General features: G+C 38.4%; 1 protein-coding gene across 1 annotated transcript; it reads right to left on the bottom strand.

Annotated features, from left to right (window-relative positions):
- Positions 1–338: 338 nt before the first annotated feature.
- Positions 339–9,584, bottom strand: LOC118326267 (G-protein coupled receptor-associated protein LMBRD2B-like). The gene is made up of 18 exons (XM_035659234.1): positions 9,449–9,584; positions 7,982–8,201; positions 7,676–7,743; positions 5,889–5,987; positions 5,581–5,748; positions 5,222–5,432; positions 5,029–5,103; positions 4,795–4,899; positions 4,516–4,699; positions 3,896–4,077; positions 3,556–3,689; positions 2,944–3,049; positions 2,585–2,682; positions 2,190–2,293; positions 1,972–2,018; positions 1,717–1,825; positions 1,097–1,190; positions 339–998 (listed from the first exon to the last, which is right to left on the bottom strand). Exons 2-18 carry the CDS (start codon positions 8,153–8,155, stop codon positions 935–937), a joined length of 2,022 nt encoding a protein of 673 aa, XP_035515127.1. The 5' UTR covers positions 8,156–8,201; positions 9,449–9,584; the 3' UTR covers positions 339–934.
- Between the last annotated feature and the right edge of the window lie 9,133 nt (positions 9,585–18,717).

Genomic DNA, 18,717 nt, shown 5'->3' with positions numbered 1-18,717 from the left:
TTCAAGACAGGCCTAGTTTTACCTGATAGTGACAGGACTTTGATCTTAATTCACATTAAAATAGAGTCAGATATTTACTTTACTAATATTTTTTTACTTTAATAGTTGTCAATAATTCTTAAAAATATATTAAATAAATATATTATGAAATATAATCTACAGTTTTTTCATTTGGTTTTACCTAAACAAGTTTTTTTTTTTTAATACAAGCTTTTGAGACATTTTCCCCAACTACTCTTTATGATATTGTAAACATTTTGATCCAACTGAAGATTGCACTGCGTATGTGCCATGGCATCACATTTAAGTAACTCATAATTTAATGAAGGTTGCATAAATGGGTAAAATGATTATACTTTAATGCGTTGTAAACACACAATTACAAAACATACACACACTTACAGAAAATCAAGTCATGTCACTCCAAGTGTTGATATGTTCCCTTTTTGTACATCAATCACCTTTCTTATTGTTTTTGTTTCAGACACAGTGAGCTATTTATTTTAGAAATTAAATGTATGAACTCTTATGACTCATCTTATCAACTTATCCTCAGTTACTGCAGGTGCATCATCTCTTTCATCCACTTATCTACACTTGTAAAACACTATTACTATACTCTATAGTATCAAAAATATGTTCTAAATGGTTTGGCTGTGTGTCAGGTTAAGGCTTTGGATGAGGAACATCCCTTCACAGTTAGGGAATTTTCCAGTTAGAGAAATCAGCTGAGATACTGCACAAAACCCTCTACTGGGAGAGTTTCACCCTGTGAAATGTCCATATCTCAGATACACGATCTCCCTCTTTATTTCCTGAGATACTGTATAAGCCTTTGCATTTGAACTTCCCTCAAGAACATATGCATTTGTAGTCATTTTTCAGCATGTAGCTGGAATATAGTTTTTTGCTGTTCCCCAGTGTCTTCTGTCTATCAAACATCATCAAATATGCCTGTCCGAGATGGTGACAGAGATAGGTAACGTCCTCCGGTGGACCTACGGTGGCAAACACAGAGAGACAGAGTAAGTGGTTAAGGAAACCTGTTTAATGCAACATCAAGTTCTGTGAGCCATACTGCAAAAAACAAACATACCTCCTGTTTGGTGAACCTTCATCACTGGAATTGTAATGCAGTAAGCCTCTCTGCTGCTCCTCTGTCTCTTCATCTCTTCTGGTGAATGTAATAACTGAGAAAGACAAGAGATGATGGGTATAAGTGATCCTCATACACAAAAGGTTCATTTGAATCAGAGCGAAGAGGGGAGAGTTGTGAGGTGACAAAAATGGTACCTTTTTATTAATTTCTGCAGCAAAAGCAGTAGTATAACAGAATAGACCTGCCTAGTTCACTCTTTTTGTGACTTGTAGATGTTCGACTATGCATGTTGGATAACCTTAACTCCAGTCCCTTACACTGGAGCAAAATCAGAATAGCTTGCTGTGGGAGCAGGGGACAAAGAGGTGTCTCTATCTACCTTGCATGGGCAGGGTGGCAGATGATTAATTTCCTGCACGGGGTAGTGAGTCCAGTGGTCAGCTATATATAAGCAAACTCTTTAAACTCATACAAACATGGATAAAATAAAAAATAAAATCAATCTGCCCAGTCACTGTTTGAAATGTCCTGTCACATCCGTTTCAGTAGCTCTGAGTGACAGAAAACATTTTCATTATTTTATTCCATGACTGGAGTAGTTCTCTTTAATCCCCTACCACTTCTTTTGGTCTCTGTGACAGGGCTGCTCTGGTTATCCTTTAACTCAGTGTAACCAGCTCTGGTCCGCCCAGTAGCCCCCTGGCCTCCATACCGCTCTCTCCAGGCCTGAAGCAAAAAAAAAAACACATGCTGTAAATACCTTGCAACACTTAATACAAACCAGGAGAACCAGTGAGTCAACAGACTGGGTAGATTTTATCTGCTTCTTAGAAAATTGTGAGAAAATACTTGATAGAATAAACATTTCTAACCCATCTTCTGTGTTCTCCATCCTCAGCTTTCTGTCTTTTTCTTCTTTCTACAAAAATGAACATAATTATGACTTTCAGATATACAAATAGGTACATAATAATACATAAAGGTATAACAAATACATAAAAAAAGTAAAAGAATGAGCCAGTGGGAGAACCAGTTTGCCTTTGAACAGATACATTAGAAACAGTGATGACTAAATTTAAGATCAAACTACCTCTTTTGATGAGTTCCCTGCCTTCATCCACCAGGTCAGAGGTCAAGTCGTCATCAGTGATGTACTGATGAAAGCCCAGGAGGTTCAAACAGCGAGAGCCCAGGCTACAGACACACATGCACAGTTACAAATACACTGTTAAACCTATATTCTTTATGTGCTACACAGACAAGAAGATGTGACTAATAAAAGTTTCTCAGAGCTGATTCCTTCCCCGCAGAGTTCCTGTGCAGTACCGTTCTTTCATCCAACAAAAGAGAGCAATTACATGGCCAGTATGGGCAAACTGATACATGAGTGTCCACATTCAAACTACACTTGAATGTAGTCTTTATATTAAACTGATAAGAACATCAGGTTTAGTTGTTAGCAGTTGTTGGCTGTTGTTGGCTTACCTGAAAAAAGTGGCAAAGCAGAGCAGCAATACCAACATGGGATAATAGATGTAGAACCCATCAGATATAAAAGACAGCACACGCATTGAGCCCATGATCTGAAAGAGGGAAAGAAAAAGAGACATTGCATTGCTCCATCTGGATTGAACGCAGAGAGATTTTGACATTGCTTCTTATATATTTTTGGTGATTATACACCCTTAGGCTCTTATCTGTGATTGGTGCATTATGCCTGTGTAAGTACAGTATGAGTGTTCCTTTAATATGTCTTTGTAGTATGTATGTGTGTGTGTGGTGTGTGTGTGTGGTGGTTGTGTGTGTGTGTGTGTGTGGTGTGTGTGTGTGTGTGTGGGACCCACAGAGGTGTAAGATGTCTGTATTCTGTCCTGGTGTGAGATGGCGGAGTCCAAGTGAATTAGGCCCAGAAAGTTGAGGCACAAAGGCGGGGTCAGACGACAAAACAACCTGAGCGGGAAAAAGAAAGAGAAGCAACCCGACATTATAATGCTCTTTTAAAGTCGTGTCCTTTGATACAGTTTACGTTAAAACCTCCCACTCATATAAACAGGTGTTTAAGAACACAGTTGGGTAGTAACTGATTACATGTAATCACAATTACCAAATGGGATTACAATAATAATGATAATATATTATATTATAATCATCATTTGAAAAAAATGTGTAATAAGATCACAGTTACCCTGTCAAGAATTTAAATTTGAACTTCTCTTTGAAATATGGTAATGGTTTAAGAATCATCATGATAACAAATGCTCTAATAACCCTTTGGGCTGTACAGATCTTGATAGGGGTATGTTATTCAATTGTGCAATGTGTTTGAGATCAGAGCTGCAACACACATGTACTTGTTGTATTCTGTAACTGACTACATTTCAAAGTAATCTGACCCAACACTGCTCTTACACCTATAATGTGAAATATCTTATATTATGACTTTATGAGGAACGTACATGCCGCTGAACTGCAGGCTATAAGCGTCAGTCTGATGATGTGGCACCAGGTAATAGTAGTTGAAAACTCGTATCCTGAACACTGTGGAGTATACACAGACACACAGGAAGAGGATGCTGACAAAGCACACCATCTGGTGGGGAGAAACACAACAAGAAAAGATAGGAGGCAGGTTAGCTGGTTTAGTACAGTGTTGGATGGATTAGATAATGTTCCCTAGTAACTATAGATTTTTTGCTATCAGCCCTGTATGTTTTTGTTTTTGTTGAGTGTGTTCATGCTTAATGAAGCGTAGGTTTGTTGTGCCCTTCTGTGTGCGTCACTAAATGCATGCCCTACCTCGATACAAATGTAGTTGTATTGTTTTTCAGCCATGTGAACGAAGACTGCGAAGAGGGAGAGGACGGGGCGCGTGCTGAAGAAGGTGCACTCGGACCAGACTACTGCTGCTGAGAGGAGACACAGGAGAACTGCCAGCAGCCTGTAGAAACTCTGCCTAAACACACACTCCCAGTACCACTCTGAGAAAGACACACACACACACCCATAACAGACATTTGAAGTGTTTAATTATACAATGTTTCCCTAAGATTTGTGTATTTGACCAGGTGGTAAATAACACTTCAGCTTTTTAACTGAATTAGGGAAATTCTGGGATATAATAGGCCATTAAAAACATTATTGAACTATTAGGTAAAACTAAATTAGCAAAAAACAAAGGTCTCCCAGAAAAGGGGCCATAAAATGTCTTTTCTCATAAAACTAGAGTACAAGTTTCTATTCAAGCAGGTAGTTTAGGGCATTTATCTGGCAAATTGGGTCTGAATTTATACTTATTAGAAGGCCAGAATGGAAAGTTAAGTCTCACAGAAGGGAAATAATCAGAAGTGCCTTGTACTTTGAGAACATGCTGTACTTTCCATCTGTAAATTTGATATGTTGGCACTGACTGAACTCACCCACAGTAGGAGAGTAAATGAACTTATGGATCCAGCCGTAGTGGTGTGCTGAGGGGAAGCTGTGGGCGAAGTGTCGGACTGCGCTGCTTTGGCTTTTAGCTACATCTTCTAAGTGAAAAGCCTGGTCTAACAAGATAGACCACTGAACCTGAGTCTGACCCTGTCTCTGCACTGCAAAGATTACCTGAAACACACACATACAGTACAGGAAAACAGGGAGAATAATTGTCGTCATATTTTCCTTTAAAATCACAGTGCCACGTTAAAAATAATAATTACTTTTTTATGAAGATTAATTAGGCCTCTTTTGGTAGGAAGGACACTCTGTTCACCACCAGAGTTTTCCACATTTCTTCCCATCTCCTCTTGGTACTCAGTGGGACACTGAAATGAGATGACACACTCAAATGAAGACTGTCCCACAGAACCTGACTGTAAAAACTGTAAATGCAACATTAAACTTTGAAAAGGAAACCTTGTGTTGCCCTGTGAATTTGATCACGTATTTCTCACCTTTGTCAAAATGGTGTCCACACACTTCCTGAAATGGTGGTTGTACCTGACAGATTCATGGACGCCTGCCACATTCTGATAATAAGAAATATTTTATATAGTTTTATACATACAAAGTCTGTATAAAGGATTCTCTTATGGACTTACGGACTGAACACCTGCTGGAATATATAACACAGAACTGCTCACTGACCTCCATAACATCTGCTAGGTTCTCCTCAGCTGCTGCTTTCTCAGTAGCCATTTTTGCCACCTTGAAGTAGGTCTTGGCCAGCAGGTAACCATGGGAAGATGAGAGCCAATAAGAACGTGGGATCTCCACCAGTCCGTAGCCTAGCAACAGCACTAGGAGGAAGAGGCCCCAGGTGTTGGCAGCTGTAATGCCGATGGTCTGGAGCTCTCTCCTGCACAAGTTTTACAAATACACAATAAAACAGATAAATCAATGCACTGATATAATGCCTCACTCATCAGAACTCACTGTGTTATTCTTACTTTCTTTAGTCCCATTAGTCATCTAATGTTTCTTGAATTGAGGTAAGTTTGACTCACCATGAGAGCTGCCACTGTGGGTGAGCAGCCACGTAGATGAGCAGGGAGATGAAGATAAGGAGGTAGGTGCCGTAATAGATTGCATTTTCAATGAGAGCCGTTTTAATCTTTCCAACTCTGGAGAAAGCTCCCGACCGCGCATACGACTGCATGAAGGGCAGCAGCAGCCTGCACACACAGAAACATACACACACACAGAAGAGAGAGAGTCAATACACCAAAACATAATTGTCTTTGTAACAAAAGGTGGAACAGACAGCAGTTATAGTTGAGGTTTGGGTGTGGTAGGATGTGTGGTAGGACCTTACCATGTAAGAAACTGGGAAGTCCAGTATACAACTCTCCAGAAAACGGGCAGGACACCGTCTGGGATATAACTCCATGGCTCCACACAAGCCTTCGGTATACTGTAACACACACAGAGAAAAGAATGTGAACATATGTTATTAACAACAGGTGCAAGTAGACTCTGAACAGGGCAACTGTAGCAGTGATGTGACCTTAGTGTCTGTTTAAATACCAACACTTGGTGCTGCCAAAGTCAGAAATGTTCCTACACTTTTCACCCCAATTATTGAGAGCTTACTATTTCTTCAATATGAAGTAGTGTGGATAGAAACTAAGTAGCACCAGATTAAATGGGGAACTGTTTATTAAAATAAATGTAGGTGCTGGCACCATAAATGGAATTTAATTTAACTTCATTGTACTGGGGTGGAGGCAGAAAGAAGATCTTAAAACTTGAGAACAAATTATGTGAATACCATCTGCATGGCGAGATACAACAAGAGATTAGTGAAAAAAACAGCATTTTAACACCGTATACTGGTTGCTGGAGGCCTAAACCCTTGAATTTGTCATCCAACCCAGTTTGACAGTTCAAAATCTATAGTCTAAGAAACACTTTTGACCAAAACTGAATTATTATAATAAAATGGAGCAAATAAGGTTACACTGCATACAGTTTGTATGAAGCACTTGTTGGAGGAAATTGTGTTATTTACATAACCTACATGTGTTTATTTCAATCAAAGAAAGAATTATTGTTTCATCAGAAAGCAACACAGGAGCATGGACCATTTTGTTGTGCTGAGCTTAGGAAGTTTGTTATTGAGCACTTTTTAATCACAAGGGAGAGACAGTGTGTGAGACAGTCTTTTCCCCAAGAGCTGTATCTATGTGTTTGGATCCTCCTGTCCCGCAGGAGTTTAGGATAAAGTTCAGGTAGACAGGTGTGTCACTAAGCAAACAGTTGTCATAGCACAAGACTCTAAAAGACACATTTACTTGTATAATGGCGCCTCTTAGTGGGTAAAAGTGTAATGGCATACAATCCCACAATACCAATCAGGAATATTCTAACCCATCAGGAGGAGCGTCACATGAAAGGTTTAAAAATTGCTGACAGGAGAAATGTTGTTGTCTTAAATTCTGAATACTTTCCTATTCCAGATTTGTATTTTCAGTGTATATTCAAAGTCAAAAAAAGATTCATGTCCCTCCACCTCACAATGTTTAGCAATCATTACCAATGATAGAGGAAACAACTACTAAAAAAAGGAGCCAAGTTGAATTTTGAAGTAAAGGTCCACACAATAACACGTTCCCTGCATGAATCACATTCCTTCAACTTACTTTCATTTCATATTGTCGCCTGTTCATCCCTGCAGTGGCTCTTTGCCCCACAGTTTGTAAACTACTGTACTAGATGAAGTAGAGAGTTTTGTTCTTCTGTGTCTCAGTGTTTGGTTCCTACGAGCCTGATAGTGGTTATTTGTTTAAAGTTACTGAAGGCCTTTCAACGGAAGAAGATAAACCACAACACTCAGAGTGAAAGAAAACCACTGAAACTGATAACAGCCACTGAGTTTTGCTTTGCATTTGTCTTTCAATGTGGTGTCAATTATTACCATTATAATCAGTTTCTATCATTTCAAGCAATATATATTTATATAGAGATTAAATAATATTTGCTTTCATACTTTTCTTAGCCAAAAGATTATACATTGTTGTCATGTTGGGTGGCCAATCTGAAGGAATACATTGCCTTGAAATGATCAAACTGTGGCCTCATAAATTAAATGATCTTATTTACCTGATGGTTGGAGAAACTCTGTCAGTCGTCTGGTTTGCATTGTCAAGGACACACTGCTTGTAGATGGTCTAAAAGAGGAGCAGATGTGATGTGACATATTCATCACATGACAACGGTACAGGTAAGACGCCGGAGGCAAGAACAGCGTAAATAACCACACAGCTGAACCTCACTCAAAAACACACACAAACTCCCATCCTGTTGATCCTGTTTTCTATCCTGACAAAATCCAAGCAAGTATGGGAAATAAAAAAAGACTATATGTTACTTGACACACACTTTAAAACGACCGCAATGGTTTCATACCGTGCTGACATCGAGCGGCAGGATGAAGACGATGAGGAAGCAGAGGTACCAGGACAGCAGCGTCCCTAACAGGACCATCCGCTGCTGCTTCCGCAGATCTCCATAGCGCTGGAGGAGGTAGAGGGCCAGGAGGAAGACAACCACGACCACGACAGCCAGCGCAGCACCACTCATAGCGATGAAGGAACAGGGCACGAGGTCAAGAAGTCATGATCACAGACTGGAAGGGGCCAGGAGAGAGAGGGAGAGATAAAGAAATAACGAGAGAGGGGAGTAAAGAGGAGCTCATTGGCCAAACTGCAAACAGATTAAGGGACGTTATCTGCTGTTATCTGCTGGATAACAGGGAGAAACGCTCTGACCTCAACGCTCACCGCAAAACACATACATGATATAGCAATGAGGTGAGGAGGGAGAGAACGGGGGGAACTAAAAAAAGGGAAAAAGTTGAATAGAGGAACAAATGAGGGAAAAATACAAATGAAGTGAAGGGAACGGATAAAAAGTTAAGTTAAAAGGACCATGGCAGAGGTTTTGAACACTTTAGCCCATTTAAGTTATGGTATGTATTTATTGTTATTATTTTATTGTTTTCATCCTAACCGGTTACTATTGTTAAAGGCCCATTTATTTATTGTTTTTATCTCATGTATTCTAACCCTAAAGTGTATCCACGTCTGTGTGTGCAAACTATCTTCTTCGTGTCAGTTTGTTTCATTTCCACTTTTATGACACCATGTGCCTTGAAGATGAATTTTCACGTGAGTGGACAATAAAGATTTTTATTTTACTCAACTACAGATCAGATATACTTACTATAACTACACATTGAACCCTAATCCTTCTGCTGTTCGGACACTTGAATTTATGTTTGTATGCTGTTTGTCACAGTTATGTTTTAAAGGTAATGAAGTACACACATTTATTTAAAATGCAATACCAAACAACAACAATGTAGCTGTGACCACAACTCATGCAGACTTTATGTTTACTGTGATGAATTACACAGATATAGAAAGAGCATTATTGATGTCATGAGGTAAAAAACAAACAAAATGGAAATCAAAGGGTGCCAAGAATGATCCACAAGCCTACAACTGAGTACTAGCATGCATTTAAAAATGGTACACAAAAACAAGTAAATAATAAGGTTATAACAATTAAACTATGCAAACACACAGGTTGGCTATTTGTCTTTAAATTCTATTTGGACGTTCAAACAATGGTGCTATTAAAAGCACAGTAACCGCAGTCTAATATAGAAATATTATCTAAAACCACCTCTCACTCTTTTTCACTTCTAATAGCAGAAATTCAGCGACAACAATTTGTGTCATTCCTGCACTGTGGTCCAGCTCCAGGAGAAACACAGCTGTACCGGACTCTGGTCCCGGATTGTCGGTCCATCGGTTCGGACCGACTCGGTGAACGAATGGTTACAGAAAGCAGAACCGAAGAGACTCTTACCTGTTTCCGTTTCTTCTCTCAGGCTGAAGCTCGAACACCGCTAAAGAAACGTCTGCATTTATTGTCACATCGTGTTCTTCAGACGTGGAGTCCCTCCCGACAAATGTACACAACCTTTGAAACTACATCACGTAACAGCGTGCTCGCTCTCTGGTGCAGCAGGGAGTTCTGGGTATTGTAGGCGATGTCTCCAAACAGGAAATCAGACACTGAGACCCCTCACTGTTGCAAAATATTGTGACAGTGACCTACATTTGAGTGTCTGGCTATGTGTATAAATATATTGGAAATCAGTGGTGTTAACTAAGTAGCCGACATTAGTTTACTCAAGAATTAACTAGGTATTGAACTTTACTTGAATTTTTTATTTACCTATTTATCTACTTTAAATACAATTTCAGACAGTAATGTTGTTGTTTTTTTATTCCACAACATGATTCTTCATTTTAATTAGTCTACTTAAATTATTTTTAATCAATTAATTGAATTTAATTCAAATTGTAATGGCATTTCTTACTATTTTTCATATTTTTTACAAACAAAACGATCAATCGATTAATGGAGAATATAATCAGAAGATTAATCCATAATTAAAATAATCGCAGTCCCATACAAAACAGTAAACAATGAGCTCAACTATCTTCAACACTAAAGTCCTGCTTTTCCATTAATGCGTAATAATCTAATAAAATATAATAGTATAATACTCATATTTTTAATTTTAAGTACTTTTATTTGAGAGAAGATCTGAATACTTTCTCCACCACTGTAGACATTATAGAAATAGAAATAGAAGAAGAAAATAGTCCACATACAGTAGATGGTGAGATTATAATTTACTATTTATACTATAGATTTTTCTTTAGCCACAAAACGCTGCAAGAAATGTGATTTTATAATGTATATTTATACAAATCAGAATCAGAATCAGAAATACTTTAAAATATTAAGCGCTGTATTCCAAAAGTTGTATTTTTAATTTAGATCAAGGGCTTAAGGTTTGACAGTGTCGCATGTACAGACTGTAAAGCTCTCCCAGATAAATTTGTGATTTTGGCCTAAATAAATAAAACTCTTTCAATAACTAAATGTGACTTTTCTTTACAGACATAAATATTGCACATTATAAACTTGTAACATTATATGAGAAGGAGAAGGGGGTGTTTCTAATAAACTGTGGAAGCATATTGTGTGCAGATATAAAGTGACCATCAGCAGGAGGATGCAACTGAATACTTTCAGACACACAATCACATTTTTTGACAGATTTTATCCCATTGTGAGATTTTATTGCAATGGTACCAAATATTGTCTCAGTTACTTATCTCATTCAGATTCAAACACACATTGAATAAAGATACAACACAATTGTGCAGAGAGTTTTTCAGACATGCATTGTGATGTTTCATTACACACTAAAACATACACACTTTTTTAAAAAGCTGAATTGATTTGCAAAGGCTTCCAGTTATTATTAGCATCCAGAAATGATTGTTTTACAGTGGATTTCCGCTTTGGCCATGATGCACATTCAGTCACATGAAACCAAATTAAATCAAATCACACACTTGTACACAGTTTCTCTTTTAGAAACTCTTTCCATTCGGTCCAAAGCATTGATTGTGATTGAGATCTTTTGCTGTACCTCGTGGTTTAAATGCTGTCCACCCAACAAAATTTAAACATCAATCCATTTCAGTTGCGGAGGAACATCCACACATATGGGTCGTCAGCATACAGAGGGCCCAGTATGTTGACGCACACAGCTCTGTGTTCCAGTAGAAAGTCCATCTGGCTCAGCAGATCCAGACACAGGTGTTCTACAAGACGCAGACAGACAGACCAGTCTTCAACCGCTCTGGGCACACCCAGTGCATTCATCCAAAGTGACCCAAAAATGTCCAGAGATTCTGGCCAGTCCTCCAGAAGATTGTCCATCAACTCCATCTGGGTTTATAAATAATAAGCAAAGCAATATTGTATTATCCACAGCTCAGTGTATAGAGGAGTATTCCATTTTCTGGTGTCTGTGTTGGGTGTCTGTCATTACTCCTCTCTGTGTCTCCGTCGCTTTGTTTCTGCAGTGCTCGGCTAATTGCCCTGATCCAAACAGATACAGTACAGTACAGATAAAACCTGGCAGCATCGACAGGTGCTTAGTGAGGCCATCTGTCAGCCTACATTCTCACATTAACCTCTCCTCTCTCTCCTCTCTCTCTATCCTCTCTCTCTCTCTCTCTCTCTCTCTCTGTCTCTCTCTCTCTCTCTCTCTCGGATTACTGTAATAACCATTCAGACCCTAACGCCTGATATCCTCCGTATTCTCATTGATAAATCTGTGTGAATGAGATTTAGTCATTTGTCTATTGTAGATTATATATTGATCAAGTTTTTTTAGATCATTACTCTGCTCCAGTTCTGAATTGAGTCTTGCCATACTCTGTGGGATCTCACACCTTGCACATGGACAGGTAGAGAGACAGATACACTCATATTCACACATACTGGAAAATATTGGTCACTGTTTAACTGCATCTGAAAGACTTTGGCTTGTGAGAGGAAATGTGAACACGCACCAAGAAAGTGTGTATGTGTGAAATCAGGATTTGTGGGAGATATTCTGTTCAGCTGAAGTTCTCCTCTGCTCCAAATTATGTGTATCTTCTTGTTCCTAGAGTTAGAAATGAACACATTTTGCATATTCATATTGTGTAACTTTTAATAAGGTAGAAGGAGTAGATGCCTTTTAAAGGATTTTAATGAGGAAATTCAGCTTTTTTGGTATAAGAAACACATCAGACACACACCCTTGTTCCAAACAGATTATGTATACATGTTGTACACAATACAGTCTGGAGGGGATTTTAAAAAATAAGATGGCATGATACAGTTTTTGTTATTATCCAGTGGCTTAAAAATACTGTTACTGTTTTAACTTGTCTGTTAAGCAAACTGTTGATTAATGTTTGCGCTCAGTTGAGTGGGTTTCCTAATTTACAGCTGCCACCACCAGATGGAGGTAATGAATTTGTTCTTATAGCTCAGCAAGGAACCCATAGGGAAGTTTGTGAAAAGATGAGGCAGATATAAGCTCAGTTGACAGTTTATCAGGCTCACATAGCTAAAATGAATGCAGTCTAATACAACAGTCACACAATAAATCCTACTTTAATTAAGGTTATAATATTCAGCTTTTTATTTAGTTTTAGAGAGGTGTTGATCCAACTGCATGATTAACAAATGCAACACCTTGGTAGCATTTCTACCAGAATCTTAAGTTTCAAGTTTATGTCTGCTTGTCATTTTAATTACAAAAATATAGCTGTATGTAAGTAAATCTAATTTCTCTTAGGACCACGGTATAAAAACTGTACTTCCATAAATGTTTCTCATGTCTTCCAACTATAAATAACTTCACAACAAATTGCATAAACATAGTATGATGTATACTGACACAGTTGCACATGATGCTGATGATGATGATGATTATGATGTTGATTCTTTTTCCGATTATTGTACTCAAACTCTAAATTAGACTTCATACCATCATGTTTCTATGAAAGCATGCGATTCATTAGTGGAAAACAGTAATCATACAAAAACTGAAAAGAAATCCTTCCAGTTATTCATCTAAGAGTTTAGACCCCTGAGACTGTTAAGATGAGATACTAGTTGTCTCTCCTTCATGCTATTGTCTCCTCTTTCTTTATTCTATTGTTATTAATCACTTTAATCTTTTATTTATGGAGAGATGAGCTTCTTCAACCATTTGTTTATAATACAAAACAAGAAGGGTGTCATATTTTAATCTTTGAGAGCCTCAAAAACATCTTTAACAAAGACTCGGTCAGGTTTCTGGTCTTTCCCCTTGGCACCACAGGGCGCTGATTATTTAGGAAACTCAAACCTCGTACCAAAGCCTGATGCTATGATAATAGGACAGAGTGGAGCCAGTGGTGAGGAGTCATTTAATTTACAGAAGATAAGACAGCAAACTCACTTACAGCCTGTTGCAAAGACACAGGTGAACCTCATTAAGGTAATTAACACCACACATTGCAAGACAATCAGGTATTTATATAGCAACCAATCAGCATCCAGCACTACAACAAGGAAGAGGGTACACACTGGCAGTGGTGTGAGACGTACAAAAAAAAATTTCTGAAATAAAAGCAGCAATAACACTGTAAATACTCTGTAACAAGAATCAAAAGTAGCTAGTATCAAAATATGCTCACAGTATCAAAAATAGTCATTATGCAGAATGGGCAACTCCAAAGTATTAGCCAGGTATCTATCTGTACCTAAATTGTTAAAATACTCTATTGGACTCCTGTTAAGCTTTATAGGGCACATATTAAAGATAACCAGGGAAGATGGAGATGCAGGTCTGATCGTACACTGGTGCATATACTTTGTCTATGAGTGATGATTCTGAAAGATCTGTTGTATTTGCAACATCCACTTAACTTTGTTGATGAATGTGGCACAAACAGCTTTTATGTTGGGCTGAACTCTTGCTGTACAACAAACCAATCTGACCAAGTCTTTGACTTTTTTGAAGTATTACTATTTGTATGCATGCGAATAGGGTTACTTCTGGATGGATTTCGTCCACATATTCTGTAATGCTGTCTCTTCTTTTTCTTTTTTCTTAGTATTGTTTTTCTGTTTTCCAGGATCTTCAGGCCTGCATGCATGCATGCCTATACTTGAGTCAATGTGTTGTGAATAATATTACTGTTTTGCAGCATGCAGACACTGTGGACTTTGGAGTTTGTGCATTTGCTCATGCATGCATAATGCAGGAATGGTTATTTTTGTTTCCTGTCAGTGGCTACTGTTGGGGAACAGGTAAAAGACACATTCTGCAGTGCGGTCACAGCATGATGTATTATAGTCTTTATATAATGTAAACTGTGAAAACAAACAAAGAAATAATTTTTAAAAAGTATTGTCCATTTCAAAATCATATACTGTATTATATATTGTTCAAATAATATAATTTAAGTTAATAGTTAATTGATGCACAAGCACCACTTTAACTTTTCTGGTAAAGATGGGGCTATTAGTTGATCTTTTTTTTTATTTATGATTTGAATCTGCAAAGTAAATAGTCACTAAAGCTGTCAGATGAATGTATGGGAGTGAACACCACAATATTTCCATCCAAACGTTAGTGGAGTAGATGTATAAAGTAAATCGAATCACTCAAGTAAAGTGCAAGTACCTCAAAATTGTACTTGTGTGCAGTACTCAAGTTCTCTCCACCACTGGGGACTGACACACTATAAAATGTGTGCAAGGTCCAGCAAATGATCACGGTGTCATCCATGCATGAAAGCACAATTTGTTTAAACTATTGAGATGATTAGAACAGTCTTCTCAAAAGTTCCTCATTTTGCTTTTAACACGATCACATCAGTGGTGTGGAACAGAAGGGATTCCTTGTTGGTGAGCGGGGGAAGTTTGTTTTCCTGTGTGTTAAACTCTACCTCTGAGCCCAGTCTGCTACTGTTACTGAGTGTCTAGACTTCCTCTGTCTCTTCCGCTGCCTCTACTCACTCTTTCTCATCAGAGTTCAGTTCAAGTCTTCAGTCATTCTTATCCATGTGTCTAGCATCTCCTCTTCTACCCCTCACTCCCTGCCACCGTCACTACTCCTTCTCCATATCCAGACGACGAGCCACTGGGACAACGTCCAGTGTGGCCTCATTCAGATCAGTGAGAAACAGTGTGTGAAACAGCCTCGTCTCCCATCGTGCTCATTGAACAACAGCTACGAGTGCGCTGAGACCCCTGGGTTTGAAGTCTCTAACATTTGATCCATGGGAAACCCTCATGCACAATAACGCCGGCGAACAATGTGGCCCCAGTTCTGTGTGTCCCCAGAGGGCCACTGTAGACTGCAGATCTTATAACCTGTCCTGGATACATCACTCCCCTGGGAGTGGACCACTCCCATCTGAAACGACTGGCTTGGTGGAGCAGCCTGGGCCAGCTAGAGTTACACACACTCAGTGGTGCTGAGATTGAGGGTATGACCTGTATGCATTTGTGTTTAAAATGTGCATGTGTGTATGAGAGAGGGAAAATTTGGGACACCTATAGGTTGCTGATGACATCATTTACTGTAGTTACAGTAGTAGTAAAATAGTTGATGTGGTGATGAAATTGACAAACTATTAGCCTCATTTTCTTCATCTTCTTGCAAAAGAAAACTGCAGCCAGTCACTATTTCCTCTTTCAGGAAGTCAAACAAACAATAAATTCCCAAATTTCCAAATTTGTGTTTCTAATATGTCTCTCTTGCTGTAATTCTGCACTTTGATCCCTTTACAGTCAATCCCAGCAGAACATGTGACACTGTTAAAGGCACATGGGTCCTGTGGTCAAACAATGAATGAACAGATCGTCACATCGGGATGGAAAAACAGAAACCCATTTTGTTCCACATTCCTACGGTAATCTATTTAACAGAACTGAGACCAGACTTCTAACAGAAGTATTTGAGGCACTGTGATCTTCTAAACTCACAGACTCTTATGTAAGAGCAGAGAAGTTGTTTGATCTGGGGTAGGCTGGGTGAGAGAAGGAAGATGTTGCAGTAAAATTTACAGTAACTGATTAAAAGGGGGAAAAAAAACGTCATGTAGAATCTTTGTAACCTTTAACATCACCATATAAATCAATCATTATATATATTAGAAGGATACTTCTTCTAAGGATTTTAACCATAACCACTATGCCAAACAATCATTTCTCATTAAAAACAGTCTTCTATTGTCACACAATAAGCAAAACACTTTATTGAGTGCAGGGGGACTTAAACATTGAGGTGACTAGCAGTTTTTTGTCCAAATGGTAAGGTGAACCCCCGTGATGTCCCCACTATGTAATTAACACAAGAATACACACAAACACAGTCTAAAGGCAACACATTTTCTATCCAGCATCCATGGCAATGTGTCACATTCACCTGTTTCTCTGTTGTTTCTGTTTTACGGCGGGATCCCTAATTCTTTTTCTTTTTTTTCTTTCCTTTCTTCAGTTTACTAGTCCGGCTCCTAAGCTGACCCCATCAGCCGATCCCTTGCTTTGCTCGCTGAAGACAAAGGAGGCTGTTGTCTGTTGTTACTTGTTGGGATAGCTGTGTCTTGGATGCCATGTGGGTCGCTGCGGTGAGGGTGAGGAATTGTGAGGTCTCAATTTAAAGCTTTCCAGATGAGCTGCGGGTAATGATGGGAAAGGCAGGGATTTGGACTGTCAGTATTGGCGTCACACAAAACAGACACACACACGCACACACATACCAATGTCCACTGACCAAATCAGATTATGGATAAAGTTAGTGAAGTTACTGAACTACTTTCAGGTGATTTTGTTTGGAAATCTTTGCACCTTACAAAGATTTATAAGTCAGAAATGTATTTTTATTTATTAAGGACTTAATAACTGACGCTGGTGCTGTCATATCAGTTACTAACTCCATCCTTAATGCTATCTGTTTAGTACTGTTTCTGTTCCCAGCCCCTTTACAGCAGCAGACGAGAAGAGCCAGTGAGTGTTTCTACATCTCAGGATGTAGGGCAGACATCTCCTTTTAAAAATGTTTCCTTTGATCCTAAACAACATGCAGCTGTTATTTATGGCTACAAGTGTAGCTCCTGCAGGATGATTTAGAGAGTGTTGTTTTGCCAATAGTCTCTTGCCGATCCTTCAGGAGACTAATCTGAAACACCAACCAAATAATACACTCAGTGGCTATTTTATCAGGTACACCTGTATCATCTCGTGCAATCCAATACAACAGCTCAGCCATGAATTCTACATTTACAGACATAATAATGTTCAGTTTTGATTGACATTGTCGGGTATGAATTTAACTATTTTTTTGTTATTAAAGTTGTTACATTAAGAGGTGTTTCTAATAGTTCACTAAACCTATTTACAAGGGATGGAAACCAAATTAGAATTAGGTAAAAGAAGGATTAGAAATATAATTTAATACAATCCAGTCCAGTACAATAACACCAGTGACCACAACTTAAATAATAAACATATTGAATTGACCCCTCTCTGACGGTATCAACAAAAAAGCAACATTGTGATCTCATACTCAAATACTCAATGCATTTGTGTTGTATTGGATTATATTAAATGATATAGCTCTACATAAATTGCCAGGGAGTATATATTTTCCAGCCCACATGATTCTTATACTGAGGAAAAAGATCTACTTACTACATGAGCAGCATGGAATGTTATTACAGTGTACATCAGCAGAGGATATCAAGATTCTTGATATATATGATTTAAAAAAGCATTTTAAAGGTGGAGTCAGTCATTCTGGAGCAAGATAGTTGATTGCTGAGTCTCATTCCCAGGTCGTCAAATACTAACATTTTGGCAAAAGAGTCACTATGTGAATGGTTTAAATATAACACTAATAGGCTTTTCATCAGTCTATCTTCATCTGAATAAATGTCATAACAGTAGTGATGTAATGAGTTTTGCAGCCACTGACAATGATAGCCGGCTGGTGCACTAATAAGACAGAGACTCCGCCTAAACTCAGACTGAAGTGTGGAGAGAAGCTGTTCAATGTTTCTGAGACCCAGGGGAGGACAGAGGAGGATCATGAAACAGTACATATTCTGTCTCCCTGCAATTCAGACTGTAATTGCCTGTTTGTTCAAAGCTAATGATGGTTACTCATGCATCTCAGAGGAGCAACAACCGTGTGCTTTTCTTTGTTGCTCCATTATTTCATGAATACTGATTACAGTCTGAAAGTCACAGCTCCAAGTATTTGCTCTCTGATTGCAAACATCTTGATCTGCAGTATGCTCATACACGATTGTCTTCAGATTTAAAGGTTTAAATTTAAATTTATGTGAACTATTCGCCATTGCAATTTGACTTTTTCTTTTATCTAATGTCCATTTGGTTACGCTTTTAGCTCTCTTGTTTTCTGCTTGCTAGTTTTTTTTTATCAAGAGCAAGAAATTACAGCATTTTTCATTAAGAAACAGTATCATACAGTCTGTCTCATCTCTGGAGAATGCTCCAACTGTAAACCTGACTCTAACAGGCACCTGTGTGAGAGACAGTAGAGATCATGATGTCAGTGCCAGTGAGGCTGTACTGGTCATAAATACCATACATTGGACAAATTGAAATTTAGATCTCATGAGTTATTACAGTTCACCCTGTGGAGAACATGAATATCTGTACCAAATGTCATGGTAAAATCCATCCAATAGTTG

The sequence above is a fragment of the Morone saxatilis genome, unplaced genomic scaffold (genome assembly GCF_004916995.1).
Source record: "Morone saxatilis isolate NCDOM2014 unplaced genomic scaffold, NCSU_SB_2.0 Contig16, whole genome shotgun sequence".
NCBI classification, from domain to species: Eukaryota; Metazoa; Chordata; class Actinopteri; family Moronidae; genus Morone; species Morone saxatilis.
The sequence above is the reverse complement of the archived record's forward strand: the minus strand, read 5'-3'. Positions and strand labels throughout refer to the sequence as shown.

Coding starts and splice junctions, on each gene's coding strand:
- LOC118326267 (XM_035659234.1), bottom strand. CDS start 8,155: ATGAGTGGTGCTGCGCTGGCTGTCGTGGTCGTGGTTGTCTTCCTCCTG. Junction 4,900..5,028: donor TGGACACCATTTTGACAAAG/GTGAGAAATACG, acceptor ATCTCATTTCAG/TGTCCCACTGAGTACCAAGA. Junction 4,700..4,794: donor TAATTAATCTTCATAAAAAA/GTAATTATTATT, acceptor TGTGTGTTTCAG/GTAATCTTTGCAGTGCAGAG.